The following is a 25,798-nucleotide window of genomic DNA, read 5'->3' on the forward strand; positions in this document are numbered from 1 at the left end:
AAAAATCATTGATCACAAACATGAATCAGACCATGACCATTGCTAGAAACTAAAAGTATGAACTTACTGGTCGGGAATATTGTTGAGATATTCGTCAACCTAGTAGAACATATTGCCCTGTAGATATCTTTTTAATTTATGCCTGAATGCAGCAGTTCCCTTTATATCCTTGATACTTTTGGGTAGTTTGTTTTTTATCTGATGCCCGTTTCATTGGGTCCTAATTTCAATGCTTTAGTTCTTATATTCCCACAATGGATGTCATTCCTTCCTCTGGTGTAATGATGATGATAGACAGAGTGAAGAGAATAGTTGCCAATGTTATTTTTTATATATAGCATTAAAAACATAATGTAGATGCACGGCAGTGGTAGCAAATTTAATTCATGGAAAATAGGCTTTGATGGAGCATTGTGAGGTTTCCTGGTGATGATTCTAATAGCTTGCTTCTGCATTTTAAAGATAGTTTGAGAAATAGCAGCTGATCCCCATAATATTATACTGTAGTTTATTTTTGAATACATTTCCCCATAGTATAAATTGAGTGGTACAGTTTTACTTGTAGTTTCATACAGGTGTCTTAATAAGTAGCAAGTTGAACTGAGCTTGTGTTGAAGGGCTTTTACATGAGTATCCCAAGAAATATTTGCACATAGAGAAATACCTAGAAATTTGCATTCTGTCACATGCTCAATTGATTGGTCATTGATTTTTACCAGCAGATCATCTGACACATTCTTATTGAGTGTAAAGTATACTATTTCACTTTTATTTACATTTAAGTCTAGAAGGTTGTCTGTACGCCACTTGTTTATTGCAAGTGTGACAGACTTTGATTTTTCCACAAGGCTTGGATATGTTTGTGTTGATATTATTACATTAGTGCCGTCAGCGTACAACACTGGTATTATTCCATCACTATTCTATAAGCAGTTAGGTAGGTCATTGATGTATATCAGACAGAGGAGTGGGCCAAGGGTTGAGCCTTGTGGAACACCTTTGTTAACTTGGTATGCTTCGGATGAATATTTTGACCCTTCAACTGATAACACCACTTTCTGAGTGCAGTTGTGAATATAGGACTTCATCCAATTTAGAGGAATTCCTTTAATTCCTATTCTATTGAGTTTAATTAGTTGTCTATCATGGTTTACATTATCAAAAGCCTTTGACTAGTCAAAAAACCTTCCAAGAGTTTTGTGTTTAGCATCTAATGAGTTAAGTATGCTGTCAATTGCCTGACACATAGCAGTTGTGGTAGACCTTTCATATCTAAATCCACACTGAGAATTTGAAAGTAGGAAGTTTTTTCGGGATAAGATGTTATTTGCATAAAATAATTGTTATAATATCACTGAAGTAAAAAAAATTGTATCTTTCCACCAAATTTTTATTAGGTACAACTAGTTTTAACTCATTGGTGTCATCCTCAGGTACAAAGTTACTCTTGGAGATTGGTTATATATAAAAAACTATAAACACAGTAATCAACCTAAAGGTCGGTTTGGTAAGTGATGGTAGAATTCGCCTAGTACTAAGCCCGATAGCATGTGAAATTCACATATCAGAGTAGGGGGCCAGGTCCTTCCCTGGTTATAGTTTCCCAGGAAGATCTGGTGCCCAAAAAATCACATAACTTCGATGGAGCTGCAGGTGGCCAGAGAGGCTTGCCCGGGAATCAAACCCAGGCCCTCCAGCCAGTAGCCCAATGCTCTACCCCTGGACTACCGCGATCCAAGAGTTATATATAAAGGCTAAAAAACTGTTTTGAATTTTCACTATTCTGCAAAGATACCATCACAGATCGCATCAGACCCTTTGACTCCTGCCATCTCTTTCCATGGAAAATGTCCACATTTCATTTCATTTCATGATTAACTGGCTGCTCAGTATTACTCTCTTTAGAGGCAATTATCAGATCAGATCATTACTATTAGATCTCCTCAAATCAACCGATCCATTTGTTGAATCCCCACCCCATCCCAAAGCCACTACCATGCCCTGCAATAAACCTAGATGATAAACATGTCCTATTTTCCAAACCGAAATCCCATCCCTCTCCCACCTGCTTTTTAACTCTCTTCCACCAATTCCTTACTCTTCATGTACGTCCAGCAATGTAGTTTACCTTCTGAAGTGCCCACTTTGCCCTGCCTTTTATATTGAACAGTGTACCACACCCCTTCAATATTAGAATCAATGATCACCGGTTCCTCATGTGAGAATTCTTCCCTGATTGGGATGCTCCCTATCCCAAAAACATGCCTCTAAACACAACGATCCCTTTGATATATGCTATAGTGTATCCATTTTAGCTTTCCTCCCACCTTCTGACCCTCCACTCAAACTCAAAACAATAGAGCGGGCATTTATCTGGCTCCTTGAATCCTGAAATTATCCAGGTATTAACTTTAGACATTTAATAACCCCATTCCCCAGATATTTTCATCCCCTTTCCATTCCTAAAACTTTCCATATTATTCCAACACTTCCAAAAATTCCCCTCCCAACTCTTCCCCTGGAAAACTCCCCCCACCTTCCCCTTCAATCCAACGGCCCCTTCTGTTAAAACCTTGTTCTCAGTTCCTTCCTTCTCTCCCTCAAGAAAGGTGGTTTGACCACCGAAAATTCAATCATGTGAGCTTCTTTTCTTTTTTGTGTGTTTCAGTTTTTGATCGCTAGTTCTATCTATCATATGAGTAACTTTATATCGGAGGATGATGGCAATGCATTGAAACTAGTTGTTCCTAATAAAATATTTGGTGAAAATATATATTGTTGATTTTTACTGCAGTGATAATGGATAACCACAAAGTCAAACCTGAAAACATCAAATATATAGGTAGTAAACTTTATTGTCTCTGGCGTAACTATATGGAATTTGCATTACATATTGAAATGAAGTGATAGAATTGACTTTATAAGTGTACACACTTTATTTAAAAATACCACCCAGGTTTTGACGTTGAACATCATCATGAGGTGGTCCTCATAGAAACAAACTCGGTATATATACCTTCTGATCCAGAGAGGGGGGGTTGGTCAGAGAGGGAGGATCTCATGCAATGATCCACTGTTTAACCACTCCCCCTGCCTAAATTCAATGTAAATAAGGAACTTAATTTAAGTAAAACATTAGCAGTAAACAATGACTATTCAGAAGATGTAATTAATAGACTTTACCGGAAGAAACTTACAAAAATAGTCTTAGGCCTCATTTACAACCCCAAACATTGATCCCCCTGCCAAATGGCAACAAATACCCTATCTAGGGACTATCTCTCAAAAAGTAATTAAAATTTTACCTGAAGAAACATTTAAATGTGCCTTTTACATTGGTTCATGCCTTAAGAACCTGATCGCTCACACTAAAGACTAAGTCCCCAAAAACGAGAGGCGTGGAGTGTATGAGTTAAAGCGCTCAGAATGTAACACAAAGTATATTGGGCAAACAGGACGGGAATTTAAAGAAAGGATTAAAGAACACCAAACATGTGTAAAAAAATAAGAATGTAACATCCCTCTTTGCAAAGCACTTCATCGAAAGTGACCACAAAAGTGACTTTGGGACTAAAATTATTCATTTTGAAAATAAAGTTCAAAGGCTCGATGCTTTGGAGCAGATGGAAAGTTTGAAATTGTCCATAGCAAAGATGAACTTGCCAACGAAATTTTGTATCCCTCCCACTCCTAGACCTACCACTCTGCCAAGTCAACGATTGACGCTGAAAGATGTAATTCTCTTTTCCTCCCAGCTACATTTTAATCTTTTTACCCCTCCACTCCCCCTCCCTCGATCAGCAGGTATTTATACCAAGTTTGCTTCTATGAGGACCACCTCATGATGACATTCAACGTAAACACCTGGGTCGTGTTTCAAATAAAGTGTGTGGAATTTCAAAGTCAATTATTTCATTTCATTTCAATACAGGTAGTAGATACATGTAGCTGACAGTGTAATATCATTTTTTATTGAAGTTACTTAAAGAGTATCCAAGCTGCTGATTTATGAGGACATTCTGCAGTGTATTTTATTCAAAAGGGGTATTGTCAACTTTACATAGACTGATTTTACATTTCCGGCTTCCTCTTCACTCTGTAAATTCATTCAAAGTATTCTGCAAATAAGAAGAAGAGCAATGAAAAATATTCTATGAGGTGACTCAAATCCCAGACTGATGAGGACATCCTCTCTCCCCATATAGCACAGATTAGCAAGGATTTACTGTAATTTGAAGCATAGACAAGTGTCATAATGGATATATTATCATCAAAAGGTTAGATGTAGATATGTAATTGTTTGAGGGTCTCCAAGAGGGGGTTGGGCTCGTAGACCTGTTGGTCCATTGTGCTATCCACCTTACTGTCTTCACCCCCACAATCCCCTTCACCCCCTTCTGAAGGCCAGTGTGTCCCTTTTGGGCAAGTCCCTAATATGCCTAGGCTCCAAGAAGGGTGATCCTATGCAGGGACTCCCTGCCCTGGCAAGATCAAGGCATTCACTCAAAGTATGGGATGTGGTATTATTCCTTTCTTTGTGGCACCTGCACCAATCCTCAATCCCTAGAATGTGATGGTGTCTCTTGACTCGACAGGTAGCATTGTCTCGATCAGTCGTAGTAAGCCTCTATCAAATGAAACTAGTTTTTTGGCACAGCTTGGCCCAGGAATATGGGCTTTGGCCTGCCTTACCAAAATGCAGTGTGCAAGTGATGTACAATGTGATTTGCCAATTGCCTTCTTGTTGTTGAAATGCAGGTCACTGCCGCAGGGCTCTCACTGAAGAGAGCATTTACACTCCTTTTATGAAGGTGGACAGGGACTTAAAACAATTCGCACACATACGTTAGCGCATGAAAAAAACCTAAACATGGATCACCTGAGGACATCTAAAATTGTTTGGTATTAAATGAGTGCAGAGTCCTTGTTTCAATGCAAGGTTTTGTTATTCTTGGTGGAGGCTATTTGATTTTCCAAAAAAAAAGAGGACTTCAATTTATTTATTTGCAGATTTGGTAGCCAGTGGTTTCAACAACCTTTGCCAATCAAAGAAGTTGGTGCGATTTCTGGAAGATTGGAAGTCTTGGTGTGTGCTTCCTGTGCCGTATGTGGGAGTGGAGGAGAGTGGGCCGAGGGATTCCAGCCAGAGGGAGGCTGCGTTGGCGGAGAAATGCTCATCACTCGGTGCGGAGTCGTCTTTCAGAAACGCTGGAATTTTGCGTTCACCCCTCCACTGGCTCAACACCACCTCACCCGTGAGTGCGCCAAATCTCTGGATTTTCGTCCAAGGTTACTTGGAGGGGGTGGGGCAGTAAAGCACTGCAGGACCACTCTGGGCACGTGAAATCTTTGCACCAGATATTCTGTCAACTGGAGGCAGGAAATGAATTACCTCATTTCCAAAGTCTTCTGGCCAGGTTCCTTCCTCATAGATTCCACAAATCTATCTGTATACATAATTTCTCCTGTATTTTCCTAAAGCTTTAAGCAGGTCTGCAGGAATGTGGTCTACCCCAGATTATAATAATATTTTGTAATATATGTCTCACACAAATAAAAATTTTCGCTTACATTTTGAAAAATGGTTGCATTGAAATTGCTGCTTGTCACAACTTGACAGAATATATTCATTTAGATCATAAACACACTTCTTGGTTAAATAAAATATGCTCTTTCTCTCTCATCGTCAAGTATGCCTGGACCCAAGCTATCTTCATCTACGTCATATTCTCTTTCTATTTTTAACCTTGTTGGCCTACGTTCTTTACTATACAGTTCTTTGATATATTCCATCCAACTCTCTTGGATCTTTTCTGTTTCAACTATTATCTTACCCGACTTATCTCATATTATGAACACATCTTCCCTTCTTACCTCTCGATAGTGTTTTAAACTTATTGTATAGTTCACCAATTCCACTCTTCCTCTGCAAACTTTCCATATCTTCGTTTTCAGAAGAAGAGTGAAATTGGTAAGCCCATTTATAACACATGAAATGAACTCTCATATCACATCAACACATTACCTCTGTATGGATGTATAATATAAGAACTCTTCAATAAGGCATACTACGGCATATGAGAATATTTTAGTGGTTAACCTAATTCTCTGCTGGATTCTTGTATTTTAATAATTTTCTTGGCAATGGCTGATCAACTTGCCAAGAGTGGTGCCAATGGTTGAAACCAAGTAAATCTCAAATGTAGCGCCAATGGGAGGGGGTGCCAAGGTGTAAATTTCCCTCCGCTCATTGTGGACTCATATTCTTGGTTTAGAAAAGTACCTGTACTAGTTGAGCCATAGTCCATCTTGAAACCTATGGTGAAATGCATCAATGGCATTTGTGAAACCATGTAATTATGCCATGATTACGAAATTTACCGAACAAGAAAAATCATGGGTATGTTATGAAATTCATGTGAAAGTCAATCTAGAAACTTACCAATTAAGATCCAACCTCCATAACTATTCCACAAGAGGTAAATCGAATCTAAATACTACTTATTGTAGATTGTCATCAACTTACAACACATTTCCCAATATGAACATACGACTGTATAACTATCTGCCTACTCAGTTGAAATCAGATGGTATCCAGAGTTTCAAGAATAGGGTATATACCTGGTTACTTGCTCACCCACTCATTCATTGGATGAATTCTTTTGTGACAATTTTCATCACATTTAAGAAAGTATGTTTATATGTTAAATAATACTTATATTGACGACATTTAATATGGTTGTACCATTTTTAAAATGAATAAAGTATTATTATTATTATTAATGTAACCGATCAATATTTATATTGATTACAGGTGAGACATATTAAAAAGGTAGAAAAAGTTCAAAGAAAGGCCGCGAGATATGGACTCGGAAGGTACAAAAGAACAGATATTGTCACAGAAATGTTAGATATACTGAAATGGGAGAGTTTGAAAAATAGAAGAAAAAGGAGTAGGTTAGGTGCGATGTATAGAATTGTTAAAAAGGGCAAAGCGTGGGAAGATTTATGGAAAGAGATAGGAAAGCCTAACTTCAAGGGAAAAAACAGCCATAGTTTCAAAATAAAAATAAGGATGCAAAAAACAAATAATAAAAAATGCTCTTTTTTAAATAGAACTATTATTAATTGGAACCAGCCACCTGGAGGTTTGTTTGAGCCCTTTCCATCCAATTTTAGAAGTTTTAAGTATAAAAGTAAAGCAGCCACTGGGTCATGGTAGTTATTAAAATATTGTTTGTAGGTGATATGGATGGCATTTTGTATGTAATGTGGAAGTTTGTTTGTATGTGATGTGGAAGTGTCATTTTATGTAAGAATATTTTGTCTCCTATCTGTTTTCCTAGTGCGTGTATGTATGTATTTTTCGTTGTAAGAGTGATCATTGACCAAACTTGACCGTTGGCACTAGGACAATGGCCCAATTGCAATGCAATTCTTAAATAATAATAAAAAAAACATGATATGTGCATGGAAATTAGAATAAATCAATTTAAATTTACTATATTACGGTATATTTCAGATAGGAAACTAAGCAAAGTCACTAAAGCTTTTTCTTAACATTCCTCAAGATTCAATGGTTTTTTTCTGAAAAATTGCAAAGGTAATGTAGTGCATAAGGGAGCCATGTTCATTTCCAGCCGATATTCCATGAGCCAACGGACATCATCTCCACCATCACAGTGGAACCACCTAAAGGTTTATGCGATGGATTGGTATCACCTAATCGTATGTCCTTGACAGTATTCAAAATATACTCATTAATTGAAGTGGTTATTGACAAGAAGGGAGTTCACTTGATCTTCCAATTGTGTGCAAACACGGATTCTCTTGGAAGATGTATTGGCACTTTACTTGGCATGGATTTTTTGATTAATGAAGAAATAATGACTATGATGATGAAAAGACTTGGTAGTTCCATGTTAATTTATATTATTTAAAAAGAATGTGGTTTCATTAAATGAAGGACACAATGCATATTTCCACTGTTCTTTATTTATGTCCCACTAGTTTCAATGCTTGGGCATCATTATCTGGTACCTTATGACGTACCTGATAATGATGCCTAAGCACTGAAACTAGTCGTGCGAAAATAAAGAACAGTGTAAATATACATTGTGTCCTTCATTTAATGAGTATGAACTTCCACAAAGTTGAGCCTGGAACAATTAAATACAGAATGTGGTTTAATTGTGCAATGCTATCTTCTTCCAAGCAGACACTGTGCTGATATGATAATGGGATGACGACAAGCCATTGACAGTGGGAGGATGGAACGGGAATGACATTCACTTGTCATTGTCGCATTAGTATCTTACTACTGTCTATTCTGCAGCTTTTGTTTTTCCTGGTGATGGTGTTATGCATCAAAGCCGAGGCCATAATGAAAACAAAAGTATATGTCGTTCACGTGCCTAAGTCTTTTGATTGGCACGCTGAATCTTCCGCCAAATGATGTCTTATACCATCTATCAATGTTTGAACTGGTGGAACTAATCCAAAGTGTGACTTAATGTGTGTGTGTCATTCAAGACTTGCCCAGCAGAGTCCTGTGTTCGTGCCCAGCAGTGGACGTGCTGGAGCCAGGATTTTGATGACTGTGTTGAAGTGGAGGACATCCCGATTGCTGAGCTACGAGGGGATGAGTGCATCAATGCAGTCACAGCCATTCGTCTGGTAGTTGATGTCCTGGGGGTGAACGTCCACTCGGTCCAGGCTTACTTCGTCCTCAGGAGTGTACCCCTCTCTGGGGAAGTGCCCACCATTTCCCGTGGGCATTCAGTTCTCTTCAAGTGGTGGAGCTCAGAGGACGACATTGGAGCAGAGTATGACAAGGATAAGATAGTGTGGAGGCGGAGTGGTAACCCTGGTTACATCGTGGGGGCCCCAGTGATGGCTGGCTGGAAGGAGGTTGTGGTTAGTCTGAATTTGCTCGCTCTCTGAAAGCAGTAGCTGTTCTATCATTCTTGGAGACATGTTTACTTCTTGATTTACAGTACTTATATTGGTAAAAAAGACAAAAATTCATTTGTTCAGTAGTAAAACTGTTGGACTAGACATTCTCTTTCTTGAATCGAGGAAAAAATTGATTCTAATGCAGGCATCCAGCAGCAAATATGAAGTACTGTGGCATTAGTTCCCCCACCACATGCCCTTGCGGTGGCTTGCGGGGTATCATGTAGATGCAGATGTAGTTTTGTATTTATTATATTAATATTCATTTAATTCTTTAACTTACATGGAGAGGGCCAGATCATTAAGGTTTGAGATTTAGCTGAACATGTGGTGCAAAATTTAAGAATCCCATCTTTGCTATCAAGGAAAAATATGCCAGAGACCGAAAGTGAGAAAATTCATAGAAATTTCCATTAAAGATGGATCAGCTCAAATCTATGCCCATTTTGCTGCAGCAAATATATATCAAATAATTCTTTACCAGTACTGTTTAGTATTTTAATCAATATAATATTATATCTTTACCACTAATTTATCAAACTAATAAATTTTCCTTTAGCTTGTCTTTAGTCTTTCCTCGTATTACATTTAAATGATATGTTATTAGAATATTTCAATGAGTAAATTCATCAAAACACCAAGCATATGTTACATAAATAAATAACCATGGAATTTCCCCAAAACTATTCTTTCATCACCAAAAATGTGGATATATTTTTACAAAATAAGATTAAATTGATGCCATTAAAGGCTAAGTGAAATGCATTGATGGTAGCTGTGCATTAAGTAGGCCATGCAGAAAAGCATTTCAAAATTGGAACACACAAATCCCGCTGTACGAACGATCTCAAAGCTGTGCTTTACTGCCATAAGTGATATGGCTAGACACTATAATGAAGGCTTCTTTACCTAAGACACTTCTCCTTTTCAAGTCTTAAGAATCGCCTCACCTATGTCCATAACACTTCCTGATCAGTTCACCTGCTCTAGTTTATATGCCATCCAATTTTAATGTTTATTGACTGAAACTGAAAGAGAGTATTATCTGTGAAGACCTGCAGATGCGTCTTTATCATTAGCTGGCATGGAAGCCATGCATTTAAGTTTTTCCTGAGTTGTTTGATGATAAGCGATTGTACTGAAACATGTCAATGGCTGTGCCCGAGATATCCGTGACTCGTCTGCAGTCGCACCAACTCGTGAATCAAAGGAGCCTTTTGTGGCGTCGTGCACCTTGATCGGCAGGTGCTGGGTGGCGAGGACTCGGGCGAGGATGGCGTGGAGGGTGGGGGCGTGTTGGAGGCCATTCGCGTCACCCCACACCCCGAGGGGTGGCTCACCCTCCTGGGGCCAGTGGCCGGCACTCGCGGTACCTGTGGTGGGCCACGAAGAGTGGTGCGGTTCGGCCATGCTGCACGATGGAGCTGCTCAGTCGCAGTCCTGCCAAAGGACCTCAGAGACACTGACTGGTGCTTGGTGCTCAAGAGAAAAACCCTGTCCCTGCTGCTTGGCCATGGATCCATGGGGAATCTGTCGGAGAGGTATGAGTGCTCCTCCTCTCGGTCCTTGCCCCACTCAACTTTTAAACCCCTCCGGCAAATCTGAATGGATCACAGTGATTTTCCCTGAAACGAGTTGCCACTAAATAAACCCCCTCCTTCCCAACTCATTGAATCTTATGACAACGAAATGTGCTCGTGCCATAGGAAGGCATGTATGTTGACAGAATGTTGGGAGAGGTGCTTGAGGAGCACAAAGGTAATCCCAAAATTGAGTTCTCCAATTTTGTTTAGAAATAGAGGAAATGTTTATTGAAAATAAGCATTTCTTCTATTTCCAGTAATCACAAAGGAAGGAAAAAATGTTCCCAGCTGGTCTCCTCTGGTGAAACAACTTTTTTTTGATGAAATGAAAATTTGAAAAAAATAATTCATGGTACGCATTGGCAATTCTGGCAATGTGTGCCACAAAATGCACTGTTCCTATCTTGTATGACATTGTATGATTACTTTCCCTTTTATCCTTTCCTCTTGTATCCATGTCCATCTCTCATTTGTTGGGTGAAGTAGCATGAAACTGCCCCCGATGTGAAACATGTCTCCTTATCAGATCTGCTCCCCCCTTCCCACATCCCCTCATTGCCCCCTCACCTCGTTCCCATGCTAATTGCCTGTCTGGAAACATTATGTATCTTTCGTCATGCAAACAGCACTTCAATTTACATAGGCGAATGCATTACCCCCTTGTCCTTTTGAATGAACAATCACTGCTACTCCACTGTTATTCTACCTCACTCTCTACTATTGCATTGTATGTATGTATGCATTGTATACACATACTGCCTAGACATCGTTTACGATCTGATGCTAATTCCTATACATCATATATGGTCATCGCATGCAAATTCCCACAACCTTTCCTTCGACCAGTCTTCCTTCCTAACCATCCTAGAATCCCTACCCAATTCAGCCGCCAATATTAAGGGTAAAAAAGAAACTCTACTCTTCCACAATTAAGACAAAATATTTCACGACCATTGTTTTGATGCTGCGCATGACCATCAGGTAACATACTTCAACACTTTTTCAACTTACATAGTCTTACCAATATAGAGGGAAGAACCTGTGAATACACATACATATTACCTTTCTGATCTTTTGAAATTCCTGGCCTCAACTGTCACCTCTGAATAATCCCTTCCCAGCATACCCTGCACATCCCCTGCCCCAGCCTATGCATTTTATTATAATGTAGATATATAGGGTCACGGTAGTCCAGGGGTAGAGTATTGGACCACTGGCTGGAGGGCCTGGGTTCAATTCCCAGGAAAGCCTCTCTTCGCACCCTGAGCTCCACCTAAGCTATGTAATTTTCCAGGTACCAGATCTTCCTGGGACACCATAACCGGCACAGGGAAAGGAACTGGCCCGCCTACCCTGTTGTGTAAATTTCACATGCCGTTGGCCTTAGCACTGGGTGAACTCTACCATCACCTACCAAACCGACCTTCGGGTTGATTACTCTGTTTATGGTATGGTTGTGTGTGTTTAATATATATATATTAAATACACACAACCATACCATAAACAGAGTAATCAACCCGAATACAAATATATATATATATTAAACACACACAACCATACCATAAACAGAGTAATCAACCCGAAGGTCGGTTTGGTAGGTGATGGTAGAGTTCACCCAGTGCTAAGGCCAACGGCATGTGAAATTTACACAACAGGGTAGGCGGGCCAGTTCCTTTCCCTGTGCCGGTATATATATATATATATATATATATATATATATATATATATATATATATATATATATATATATATATATATATATATATATATATATATTTATTTATTTATTTATTTATTTATTTATTTATTTATATATATATATGTATTACAACAACCCAGGCCGCCCTATAGTCTCCTTGCGTAGCTCTCCGACTGAAAGAATTTCCACCTTCGTGGACTACTATCTCCAACCTTTAGTTCACTCCCTACCCTCGTTTATAAAAGACACCTACCACTTCCTCAGATTGCTCCACTCAACTTCCCTCCCTCCTGATACCCATATTGCTATGGCTACTATCGATGTCACCTCCTTATACACATCCATTCCTCTCCAAGAATGCCTTTCTTCCCTACGTTACTTCCTCTCCAAACGCCCTACCCCTCAAATCCCCAGTACCAATTTTCTCATTGATCTTTCCAATTTCATTCTCACCCGCAACTCCTTTTCTTTCAACAATAACCATTACCTCCAAATAAAGGGCTCTTCCATGGGTAGCAGATTCAGCCCTTCATATGCAAACCTCCACCTCGGTGTCCTGGAAGAGAAATTCCTTTCAAACTATCCTCTGCAACCCCTCCTGTGGCTCCGATACATTGACCACATCTTTCTACTATGGCCACACAGCATAGATTCCCTCAATTCCTTCATCTCCCAACTCAATGATTCCTCATCTTTGTCTTTCACCTCGACCATTTCATCCTCTCAGATTACCTTCCTCGATGTTAATATTTCCCTCGGTAACAACAAATTCCTGGCCTCTGTTCACACCAAACCTACTAATAAGTAGCACTACCTTCATTACAGCAGTTGTCACCCCTCCCATACCAAGCGCTCCCTCCCTTACTCCCTCTCTATCCGCGGTCACCGCATTTGCAACCATCCTGAATCCCTTAACGAATACCTCAACAACCTTCACCACTCCCTCCTCCAATGAGGATACCCTGATTCTCTCCTCCATAAAAAAAATACTCAAACATGGCTACACCCCCAAGCCTGCCTCAACCACAGACTCCCAGCCTCTCTCAATCTGCACTACCTACTTCCCAGGCATTCAGTCTCTCAAATTCATCCTCAAAGACCTATTACCCATCCTCAAAAATCAAAACACTTCATCCAACCTTCTTCCCAAATGCCCCTCTGTCACCTTCAAACAGCCCGCAAACCTAGCAGATATCCTCAAATCCACCAGGCCACTCTGAAAATCTCGGAACTATTAAAATGCTTAGGAAAATGTGGGAGGAAGAGGCTATATTGGCTGATCCGTAGTATGAGGAAGGAATCTGACCGGAAGACTTTGTGAGATCGGTTTTATGGTGAGGGTGAAAGAAAGAGAAAAAACACTTTGCACTTCCACACACTTTTAATATGACACGACCATGGTTTCGATGCTGGGCATCATCGAAACCATGGTCGTGAGATATTAAAAGTGTGTGGAAATGCAAAGTGTTTTTTCTCTTTCTTTCACCCTCACCATGAAAGAATTCCACAAAGTTAAGCCGGAAACTCTTAGCTAGATCAGTTTTAGTTCCTATTCCAAAAAAGGTAAAGGCTACATCATGTGAGGACTACAGGACAATAAGTTTGATATCCCACACAGCTAAAGTTGTTCTCAGGATCATAAACAAAAGGATAGAAAGTAGGGCAAATGATTACTTAGGGGATGATCAGTTAGGGTTTAGGAAGGGGAGAGGTAGGCATGATGCCATTGCAGTAATGAGATTATTAATCGAGAGGAATATAGGACACAACCAGGAGGTATTTGCCTGTTTCGTAGATTTCGAAAAAGCATTTGATAGAGTGAATTAGGAAAACTAATGAGTATATTGCAGAAAATAGGAATAGATTGGAGGGAAAGGAGGCTAATCCGCAACCTGTACATGTCTCAGACTGCTCAGGTGCGGGTGGTAAACGGGGAGTCCGGATAGGCAGTGTTGGGAAGAGGTGTAAGGCAGGGTTGCCCATTATCACCCTTGCTGTTCAACCTGTTTGCAGAGGAAATGATTAAAGAGGCATGAGCAGAACTCGAGGTAGGAATGAAAGTGGGCGGGGAATTCATAAAATCAGTTAGGTGTGCTGATGACCAAGCTTTAGTTTGTCAGTGAGCCAAGGGGTTGCAAGCATTGCCGAGTGAATTGGAAATTCAGTGCGACAGGTATGGGATGAGAATCAATATTAATAAAACAAAGGTTATGCGATTTTCTAGAAAGAAAAAGGCTAAGCTAAACATTAACATAGCAGGGTAAAAATTAGAGCAGGTAGAATAGTTTACGTATCTCGGGAGTGTTTTGGACCAACACTGTCAAAGCAGTAGGGACGGAAGGAGAAGAATTGCGCTAGGCAAAGAGGCTTTCACAAGGAGGGGGGAATTGATGATGGGGACTTTGAGTAAGGATGTTAAGAAAAGACTCGTAAAAACTTTTATATGGAGCGTAGATATGTATGGCGCGGAAACGTGGTCATTGAAGCAGGAGGATAGACGTAGACTGGAGGATTTTGAAATGTTGGTGTGTAGAAGAATGGAGAAGGTGAAATGGAGAGAGAAGAAAACAAATGAGGAAGTACTTGGTATGGTGGGCGAACAGAGGGGTTTGTTGGGAGCAATCCTATGGAGGCAGGAAAAGTGGCTGAAGGGGGTATTGACCGGCAGCGGGATGTTGAAGACTGTAATTGAAGAGAGAATGTTAGGCAAACGAGGATAGGAAAGGAATAGGATAGGGATGTTGGACGGGATGAAGGGAGGAAGAAAGTACTCAGAGCTGAAGAGGGACCTGATGTATAGTAGGATGTTGTGTTTTGCTATGGGTCACAAACTATTTAATTAGTAATTATGTCCATGCAAAACCTACCTTAACGGGTAGATGGGTAGATTACCAAATAATTATAGCATATTTATATATACAGACTCACACACACATACATATACATATACATACACACACACACATATATATATATATATATATATATATATATATATATATATATATATATATATATATATATATATATATATATATATATATATATATATATGCCATGAAACGCACTGTTCCTTTCCTGTATAATGTTGTATGAATTCTAACCCACTGTCCTTTCCTCTTGTCTGGTGTCTATTTCTCCTTTGGTGGGTGAAACAGCCCCCTGATGCCATCTCTTGACTAAAGAATTGGGGCGCTTGTCGACATATTAGACCCACGGATCTCAGTGTAAATTGCGTTTCCTCAATAGCTCAAGTGGTTAAGAGCATCCGCCCGGCAAGTGGAAAGATCCGGTGTTCGAGTCCCGGTCAAGGAATATTTTTACTCTTGTGATCCGTTCGATTCCGCCTTCCCCACCTCTATTGTGTTCGCCCTTTATGTGTTCCTATCCCCTTTCCTTATATCTGTTTCTGTATATACGAGTATTTATTCGCCGTTCGGCAGGATTTCATGTTTGAATGTGTGTATATATATATACTATATATATATATATATATATATATATAAATGCCCATAGATAGCATTTTCATGTTGTTCACTAATGTTTGATGCACTTGTATATTGTATGTATATAGTCTTCCATTCACCTGCTGATGGGTTCCCTCCTCCGAAGGTTCGTCGCCATGTTTGGAGACTCGGCCCCAGAGAGGGTGGGGGAGTGGCTTCCACTGGAGGTCGTCCCACACAAGGGGCAGGAGGTGGTGGGCAACAAGGGCCAGGTGGGTGGGGACTGTACCGGCCTGCATGTGAGCATTCACCTGGAGTTGGCAACGGCTCTAGTCGGTTCGGTTGGTAATCCCCAGGCCAAAGTGGTTGGTGCCCTCCTCCGCATGGGGCCCACCGCCCGCCTGCCCCCATCGGCAGGTATGCGTGGGACCCCCTTGGCCCTGACCCTGGTGTCCTCGGTGGCATGGGTGGATGTTACGGGCCCCCCAGGGGTGGCGGTCGTGCCCCTGCCCACCTACCACGTTCGCCTGCCGCACGACTTCTTCCACCCTTTCCTGTCAAACGGAGCACCACGCCAGGCGCCCCCCGGAAGGCAGCCCTCCATTGCAGGGCGCACCACGGACAGGGAGGCTGCCCATCACCAGGGGGCGCTGCTCACTCACAGGACGATCGTCACTCTGTGCATCGTTCTCTGCCAAATGCTCTCCCTTCCGCCGTGAGTTGCACTTCAATGCAATGAAATGCTTTGATCAAGCGTTTATTCCCCACTCATTAAGCTGCCTCGGCAATACTTTCATCATCATTTGGCCCTCCTAAATTATTACTCTCAGATGTATATTTGTGTGTGTGTGTATATATTTGTCATTATAATTATTATTATTTATTGTGCGGTAAAAAAAACAATTTTACGCATTTATTTTATTTTAAATGTCAAGTAATTTGGAGGAAATCTGTGTTTTCCGTAGAGGTTGCTCAGGGATCGTTTGCTCCCTGGGGTTTGAGTGAGACCCCTGCTCGCAATCTTCTCTCCCTGCACCCCTGCCGCTTCTTCCCTGGTGAAGGAAAGCACGCCGTGTTGATTACGTCCACTGTGGCGGGACTAAGGTCTAAGCGGCCCAGTGGCTGGCAGTGTCCCTCTCTCCCGTGCACTAGTCAAAGGCAATTTGAGAGCAGAGCGTTGCACAATGTAGATGAGACCCACAACGTCGAAAGCAATGAAAACCAAGAGGATTGAAAGAGAGATTCAGCCACGTGGGTGAGGAATAGGAAAGGACTGGGTTTGTGGATTTTTTTAAAGTACCATGATTAATATACCAAGGCAGAAATACATATATTAGGAATAGAACGTGTATGGTTGTATTAATACTTTTCACTAAGGACTTGTGTGCAAAACACTATGTTAAGCAAAAATTCAATTCTGCATCTTGAGCGTTGCAGAAAACATTGTTGTAGCTCCAAAGTGATTTAAAAATATCGATGCTACCATGAATAGTGTGATGATATATCTTCTCTCTTTGGAGTCTTTTCTTCAGTTTCAGCTCTAGTTTCACAAAATAATCCACGTCGTGGAGCTTTCCATTGAAATAGGGTGGTAACTCCTCATAGATGGCACTTTTGGTTAGGGTCATAAGGAAGTTTGTTGATTTGTGACCATAGTTATCAAATCTTCCGTTAGGGATACCACTATAGAGGTGGTATGGGTGAAGGGGTTGTGCTCCTTATCAAGGCTGTAATAATTTTTATTTCTTTCTGCCGAACACCTCAGACACTTGTGACAACAATGCCATTTTTTCATAACACCCTCCTATTATGTTATATGACAATCTGATCTCTTTCCTCCTCTCCTATCTGTCCATCCACATTCCCTTCTTTGATTCTCTTCATTAATGGTCATCTCTAAATATATGTGTCCAAACCCTCCTCGTACTTGTCCTTATCTTTATACTTTTCAACAACTTCTTCTCCGTTTCTTACTCTGTCATCCAATTTTAAATAAGCCCCCAAGTTGATTTCTTTTGAGAAGCTCATTTGACTGGTTTCACCCTAATAAGCCAGAAGATACCACATCAAGGGGAAACTGGTGCTATTTATTTTTGAGAAAAGTGTGGGAAAGTAGCACGCCTGCCACTCTTTGGCTTACCCACGCTACTTGACGTCAGTTAAAGTGACCCTGGCTCAGAAGGGCAGGGCTTGCCGTGGGTGGGAATGAAGCATCACAATTGCACAGCCACTTGCGTTTGAGAATAGCTGCCCTGTTTAGAGTTCCCACTTGTCCAATCCATTAATCAGTGACATCAATGAGACCTTTTTGGTAGACTGACTTTATACTCACTCTGCACAAAGGGCTGCATATTTTATACAATGTTATACACAGGTAAGTATTTTCGCCTTTTGAGGTATTTCATTACCTTGTTTTTCAGTTGTTAGCCTTGCATATTATCAAACATATGATGCAGTTTTTAAAAGTAGTTCAATCGTAAAATGAGATGCAATAGTGTTGGCCGGCCATGTACGTAGTCCCTCCCTCTTCAATCAGCGCACGCTCTCCCCAGTGCCAGATGGTCACTCACCCCTATCTCATTGCTCTCTAAAGATCATGTTTCCTCACTTCCATGCCTCAAGATATTTAAGAGCAACTGATTAAATAAATGCATTGACTTGCAGTCAAGTAAAAGTGATAATTGTTGTGTGGTTAATGATGATAGGAAATGTTTCCCAATGCTATTCCTTAGCTAGGCTCACCATTCATTTATCCCTATGTGTGTGCATTTTTCATGCAAAACAATTTGTCGAGTGTTTTCAGTGATAAGGTTGTAACTGGCAATGTGCTCCTTGTGTTGCCTCTTTGTATCACATTGTGTAAAGGATTACACAAACTGAGAAGCAATGCTTGCTTTGCACGTGAGTAGGTAGTAGATATTTCTTGTCGTATAATTATTTTGCCTGCAGTTTTAATTTTGCTGATCATTTGGTTTGCCTTATTACAGTTTTCAATATTTCATGTGGGCATAGTGTTGTCATTTATATATTTTCAATCGCACCAACAGGGAAGAAAACGGAAGTGTCCCCATGACTCAGTAAGGTTTTCCACATGGTGTTCTCATGTGTAATATATTCTACTCTTTCAGGCTTCACTTCGTGGAAGTCTTTAATATCCATGCTAAAAAGGCTTTGTACTTTTCAACTGATTTTTATTATAAGGTGCATTGCGTTTCACCGACTTGCGGCATCATCAGGTAGAAATATTCTAGTACAAACAGTGCGAGAATATAGCATACGCTGAGGACAGAGTGGGGGGCGGGGAGGGGGGATGGAAGGAGGAGGCTGAGAGGGGAGGGGGCGATCGGGTGCATTGAGGGGTTGATTTGACCAATTCCATGGCTAGTTTCTCAGAAAGGAGTGGGGAGGGGGACGGGAACAGTTGCTCGTTACAAAGTGTCAAGCTGGGGTTTGCTAGGTGCCTCCTTGTCTTCATTTGTTAGAGAGCATCCATTTTTAATCCTTTTGGGAGTGTGTGTAATATTTCTGGGACAAAGTCATTGCTGTGGTCGAATTCTAGTCGGTGCTTAGCAAAGGGAGAGTTGGAATTCCTATTTCTGTGAATCCTTGTGTGTTCCTTGGATCATAAACTTGACATTCCTCCCTGTCTAACCAACATAAAAAGTGTTGCAAATATTGCATTTCAGTTTATAAATGGCTGATTTAAGAAGGCTATCCTGCGTGTCTTTACCATTGACTAGAAAACATTGCAGTTTCAGTTTTAACTTTGTGGAATTCCTTCATTATAAGGGTAAAAAGAAACTTAACATTTCCACCATAAAGCTAAGCATAAATAACCATTTTATGGTGGAAATTTTAAGTTTCTTTTTGCCCTCATTGACTAGAAGTTTTGAGAGGGTTAGGGGTGGGTGAAAGGCTGCTTTGAGTGAGGTGGGTAGGCAGTTAGAGATCCTATATGATATATCTCCCAGAAATGGGATCAAAAACCACCTAAAATCTTTAGAGACTGGGGACTGTGCGGAGGAAATACTATTAATGGCCATTGATTTTTGTTTTTTCCGAGTAATACATCAACTGGCCTAAGGTTTTACCTATTGTTGGTAGCGATATTAGTGATGGTCACGAGTTCAAAGTTGAAGTTTTTGGTGGGAAGGGGGGGATGGGTAGGAGGCGGGGGATCATCGAGTGGAGGGCCGCTTGTTTGTGAGAAAAATGGTGGCCGGAATCATTAGGAATTATGTGGTCTGTATACAAGTGGATTTCCTGTAGATTTCAAACTCGTGTCTTTATTCCCTTAAGGTAATTGACAAGTCGAGAAAGTTAAGTGTGCCATTGATGCATTTTTCCATGGAGGAGGAAATATTCGGATGGCGTGTGTTTATGGAATTGAGGAAGGTGTATAACTGGCAGTTTGTTCCTGTCCAAAGGCATAGAATGTTGTCAGCATAAAGGAATCAACACCCCACGTTTTCTACATGCTGATTCCGCACCCCCACTCTGTCCTGAGCATATACGATATTCTCACACTGGTTCTTAAGAAAATTTGTACCTAATGATGCCGCAAGTCAGTGAAACGCATTGTGCCTTATCATAAAAGTCTGTGGAAAAGTACAAAGTCTTTTAGGATGGATGTGTAATATTTTTATCGCGTGCGTCATCCCTGAGTGCACATAAACGGCATTGAGCGATGAAATAACTAATTTTCTCCTTCAACTTTCACGTTTGGAATGGACTGATACTCCGCCCAGGAATTCGCAACATTTTCCAATTGTGCCTTCCACAAATCATTTGGATCTTGAACTTGTCTCTTGGAGTATTTTGGTAATGTTTCACGCAAATTTCCATGCAAATTTAGAGTGCCTGATGAGGAGGTGGGAGGAAGTGAATTGAATATATAATCAGCCAGTGAAACTGGCAGTATGTATTTTCATCATCATCAATGACTCTTTGTGGCCACTAGAAACAATATGTCATTAAGCTTTAAGTAAAATAATGGAGCCAAATTGAGGAGAGCTGTTAAAAACATGAAAAAAATTAATAAAAATATATTTTACATAATCATGAATGACTCAAATTTGTATGTACTTGTAGTTTGTTGTATATTTAATACTTTTAATAAAGCCATTAGAGAGTATGAAGAATTTCAAGGATGTCATATAATTGCTTAATGGAAGCACACTGATACACCCTCCAGTGGGTGTTTCAAAGTCTAGTAAGAATTCAAACAGAAAGCTAGCCTGAAGCTCATGTTTTGGCTTCAGAGCACGTTGCATTAAAATGGTATTGAGCAATGAAATATATTATTTTTTACTCGCAGTGTTGGAATTGACTGAGAAGCATTCATATTCAAGTGAAACTTGCTTTTGATTAGTATGTGATCACTTTCAAATATTTGCCTTATTGTTAGTGTAAGATATTTTTCAGATGCATTTTACATTACATGTGCTGTCGTGTATTAAATATTCTTGGAGGGCTATGCCAATACTTTCTATTATTTTATTTTATTTTCTACGTCCATCTAAGTCATAGTTATGGTCTGGCACCTGCCGGGGAAAAATGAGTGCCACTGTTAGCCTGAACACTCATCACATGCTGTTTCTGTTCAGGGGAACTGTGCTCCTGTGATTGAGTGAAGTTTACGATACCTTCCCTAAAGGACGCCTGCCAAGTATCCATCCTTCCCAAGTATCATTCAAGGTAGGATAATCCATGCCAATTTGGTTAATGGGTAGGGACCAGACAAAATATAGCTCGTGTGTGTTCCTCAGTCGGATGGCTTCAAAGACATCTGACTCCAGAAATGCTTTTGCGGATGGCAATAGGAAATCATGTCAATGACTCCCCTTCAGCAATTATGGCCATAGACCTGAGTAAGAGTTATGGCAGCCAAAGGACCAAGGCCTTTGGGTTGTGTCTCATGCCCAGCGGTGAGAGAGACGAGGTCTCCTTGCTCATCATCTCGCAAAATGCTTGCAAAGTGGAATGAACAGCAGAAGCAGCCATGGAGAAGGCGTAGAAGAGGACTGAACTAGTTACTCAGCAGGAACTTAAAATGTGAGGAGGACAATAAGGGTTGGGAAATGAGAAAATATTAAGTGGGAGAGAGGGGATATAGGTAATATTTTAGAGTTTTGCAAGGTGGAATGGAATGACATCAGAGATTACTGGAGGGATCATTTTATTAGTGGAGGGGATGAGAACCAGTAAGGGGTGGCATTAGTTTTGGACAAAAAGGTAGGAAGAAGCGTAATAATAATAATAATAATTTTATTTCCCCAATTGACAAGTACATAGTATGGTACAGAATATCATACAATTATGTAATTGTATATGGTACATCAAGAAGTACAGTAACTGGATTACTAGCCAGAGAAAAGAAAAATAAAATTACACCTACACACACAATTAAGAATTTACACAACATAAAATTCAGAATTACCCAGAACTGAAGTAGTCCTTCACACTGTAAAAACATTTTTCATTTAAGTACACAAATACTTTATTTTTAAAAATAGAGAATGATTTCTCATTTTTTAAACTAATGGGAAGCCTATTGAATATTTTGATGCACAGAGAACGAGGTCCCTTGGACATCATTGTCATGCTAGCAGTCACTACTCACAGATAATTTCTTGTCCTAGTCCTATAGGCGTGTATGCCATTATTTGATGGGAATAGATGCATGTTCTTTTATACAAAAATTATCGAATTATAAATAAATACACTAGGGATTGTTAAGATGCCAAGGCTTTGAAAGAGAGGTCTGAAGTGGGCTCTATAGGGTTTATTGCACATGGACCTAAGCAATTTCTTTTGAATAATAAATATTTTATTTAACTCAGTTGATGACCCACTTCCCCAGATTATGATACTGTATGATACAAGAGAAAAAAAAGACCATAGTAGAGTGTTTTTAAAACATCCATACTAACAGTGTGTCAGAATTGAAAGACGATAGTACACAGAATTTAATTTTTTACATAGATTTGTCATGTGCAGGTCCCATTTCAGGTATTTATCAAAATATATTCCCAAAAATTTATACTAGTTAATAATTTTACAGTTATTTGACATAGGCTGAGAAGTACTTTTATCAGAAGGGCAGGTTTTTGCAGAGAAAATCATGGCCTGAGTTTTTGTTTCATTGAGAATAAGGTTATTCCCATAGCACCAGATCTAGATGGAGAAGATAGAAAACCTCTCTCAACAAGTGGCTGCGCTCGCCAACAAGCGCGGCCCACACTCGCATCCCCGTTCCCGCGGCCGATCCCCACCCCGTCACCAGTCCTCCATTAATTCCCAGCGAGACCAAGGAATCTGCTGGTACCACCGCCGTTGGGGGAGTAACGCCACTAAGTGTACGCTTCCCTGTTCATACGACGCGGGGAAACGAAGCGGGCAGTCCTTGGGGGCGGCAGGTCACTGCTTAGACCTATCCAACCGTCTTTTTGCCGAATTCCCGGAGTTAACAATTCCATCGGGAGCTCCCCGGCAAGTCGGCAAAGGGGTGTCAAACCAGCAGCCGTCAGGCAGGTAAATAAGGCCAAGTTCAATGAGAATGAGGGTGGAGATCCCGTTACCTTCGAATGCAATGAGTGTGAGAAGGGCGAGTTGAGCTTGCTGTTGGACACGGGGGCCGTCGTAAGTCTAATTAAGGGGAATTTATTGAGGAAAGGCACCAACTATTTCCCCGAGGAGAGAATAGCTCTAAAAGGAATAACGGATGGTCTCATACCCACCGAAGGGAGAGTGAATTTAACATTAAAGTGCCAGGGTAAGGAATCAAACGTTGAGTTTCACATAATAGATGACTCCCGTTTGTCTCTTAGCTTTGATGGAATCATGGGAAGAGATATGCTTGGGGAATTAGGCGCTGTGGCGTATGTGGAGCCAAAGAAGGTATACATGAGGGGACTGATGATGGAGATGGATCAGCGACCGGGAGCAGAAAAGGAAATGAGAAGGAAGCTGACGATTCCCGCCCGCTGCGAACGATTAGTGAAGATCCCGACCCCATCCACAGGGGAAGGACTATTGACAAGAGAGAAATTACGGGAAGGGGTTTATCTGGCTGAGGCTTTGACCGTTGGAATCTCCGGGGAATGTATAGCCAGCATAATTAACACCGCCGAGGCGCAAGTAGACTGTGAAATACCCCCGAAATTATTGTAAAAGATAGAGGAAGAGCCGCTGGTTGGAATTTCACATGTGAAGAGACTGCGTGGGTATCAACTGAAACTACAACCGGAAAAATGTGAATTTTTACAAAGGGAAGTAAACTACTTAGGGCATGTGATTTCAGACGAAGGTGTAAAACCGGATCCTCTGAAGACTAAGGCGGTAGAGGACTTCCCACGACCTACCAACACCAAGGAGATGAAAAGTTTTTTTGGACTGTGTGGCTACTACAGAAGGTTCATCCCTAGATTTTCCCGAATCGCCGCACCCTTGCATGGATTGCTAAAAAACGCGGTTAATTTCAAATGGGAGGACGCGCAGGAAGACGCCTTTCGAAGCCTAAAGGAATGTTTGGCGGAGGAGCCAATCCTCCAATATCCTGATTTCACGCGTCCTTTCACCCTTACTACGGACACTAGCAACAGGGCTCTGGGGGCCGTTTTATCTCAAGATGCATCAGGAAAGGAATTACCAATCGCTTATGCAAGCCGCACATTAAATAAAGCTGAGATAAATTACTCGACATCTGAAAGAGAACTCTTAGCAATTGTGTGTGGGACACAGTATTTCCGACCGTATTTGTATGGCCGAAAATTCACTGTGGTAACCGACCACAAACCACTGACATGGCTAATGAATGTTAAGGATCCAAGCTCGTGGTTGATGCGGAGGCGGATTAAATTAGAAGAATGCGCTTTTAAGATAGTCCTTAAGAAGGGTTCTATGAACACGAACGCCGATGAACTCAGCAGGATATGTGTTGTAGATTCCGGCCAGGAGACTGCGCATGAAACGAGTAAAAGCGACCAAATTCCAGTATGAAAAAGAAGGAAATTATTGCACGAATTTCATGATTCACCCGTGGGGGGACATCAGGGCATGAACCGCACTTACAACAGTATGAAAATGTATTATGAATGGCCAGGAATGAAGCGTGATGTTGTATGTTCGATCTTGTGAGTCATGTCAGAAAAATAAGGTGACTCAAAGGAAAACCAAAATGCCGTTGGTCATCACCACGACCCCGGAGTTCGTTTTCGAAAAATGTAATGTGGACATCGTGGGCCCTTAAACTGCGACCTCTAGTGCAAATAAGTATCTGCTGACATTTCAAGACGACTTGTCCAAGTATACGGAAGCCATTCCGCCATCAGACCAACAGGCATCAACGGCGGCCAGAGCACTGGTGGAAAGGATAATATTGAAGCATGGAGTCCATAAGTTTCTACTATCCGACAAACTTCCTCAGCGAAGTACAGGGTTCGTCCGGAAAATAAGTGTACTGACTCCTGGGCTGGGCGCGCCGCTCCAGGCGCGCCAAGCACCGCTCTGACGGGCTGCGATTGGAGGTTGGCAAGCGACGCTGAAAAAGGCAGTCGGCTCTGAGCTGTGGTGTAGTGAGGAGCTCTGTTAACGCGAACCTCCACGCTCGACCCACGTAACGGAAGGCGATGCCGAAGCAGCGTTATTCCATCAAATTTGCGGTAAAGCTTGGGAAATCGTCTACCGAAACTGTCGGTATGATTAACCAGGCTTACGGGGAGTCAGCCATGTCCAGAAACATGATCTTTCGGTGGCACAAGATGTTCGTGGAGGGCAGAGAAGACGTCGACGACGAGTCTTCGAGAGGTTCCCGATGATGCCTTCGCGGGAGCGTTCCAGGAATGGGAACGCCGCTGGAACCAGTGTATCGACTCACAAGGGTCCTATTTTGAGGAATATTACCTTAAGATATGTAAAAGTGTAATAAATTTTACTTCCTGAGCTCAGTGCACTTATTTTCCGGACGAACCCTGTACTCAAGAGCACCTGTCGCCAGCTAGGAATAAAGAAACTACAGACGACAGCCTATCGGCTGCAATCAAACGGCGCCTTAGAAAGAAGTCATAGGACACTGACGGAATATCTCAGACATTTCATTTCCTCCGAACAAGATA

The 25,798-nt window shown here is 41.1% G+C and overlaps 1 protein-coding gene across 1 annotated transcript in view; it reads left to right on the forward strand.

Moving 5' to 3' along the window:
* Positions 1-23,855, forward strand: part of LOC139695484 (tectonic-1-like) — a 39,092-nt gene extending 15,237 nt beyond the window's left edge. The window contains exons 6-10 of the mRNA XM_071594270.1: positions 5,011-5,255; positions 8,533-8,916; positions 10,201-10,496; positions 15,850-16,398; positions 23,168-23,855. Of these exons, the coding sequence (XP_071450371.1) occupies positions 5,011-5,255; positions 8,533-8,916; positions 10,201-10,496; positions 15,850-16,398; positions 23,168-23,855 (2,162 nt within the window). The remainder of the gene's footprint in view (positions 1-5,010; positions 5,256-8,532; positions 8,917-10,200; positions 10,497-15,849; positions 16,399-23,167) is intronic.
* Positions 23,856-25,798: the final 1,943 nt, after the last annotated feature.

Source organism: Hetaerina americana, unplaced genomic scaffold, assembly GCF_022747635.1.
Source record: "Hetaerina americana unplaced genomic scaffold, ioHetAmer1.1.p SCAF_6, whole genome shotgun sequence".
Taxonomy (NCBI): domain Eukaryota; kingdom Metazoa; phylum Arthropoda; class Insecta; order Odonata; family Calopterygidae; genus Hetaerina; species Hetaerina americana.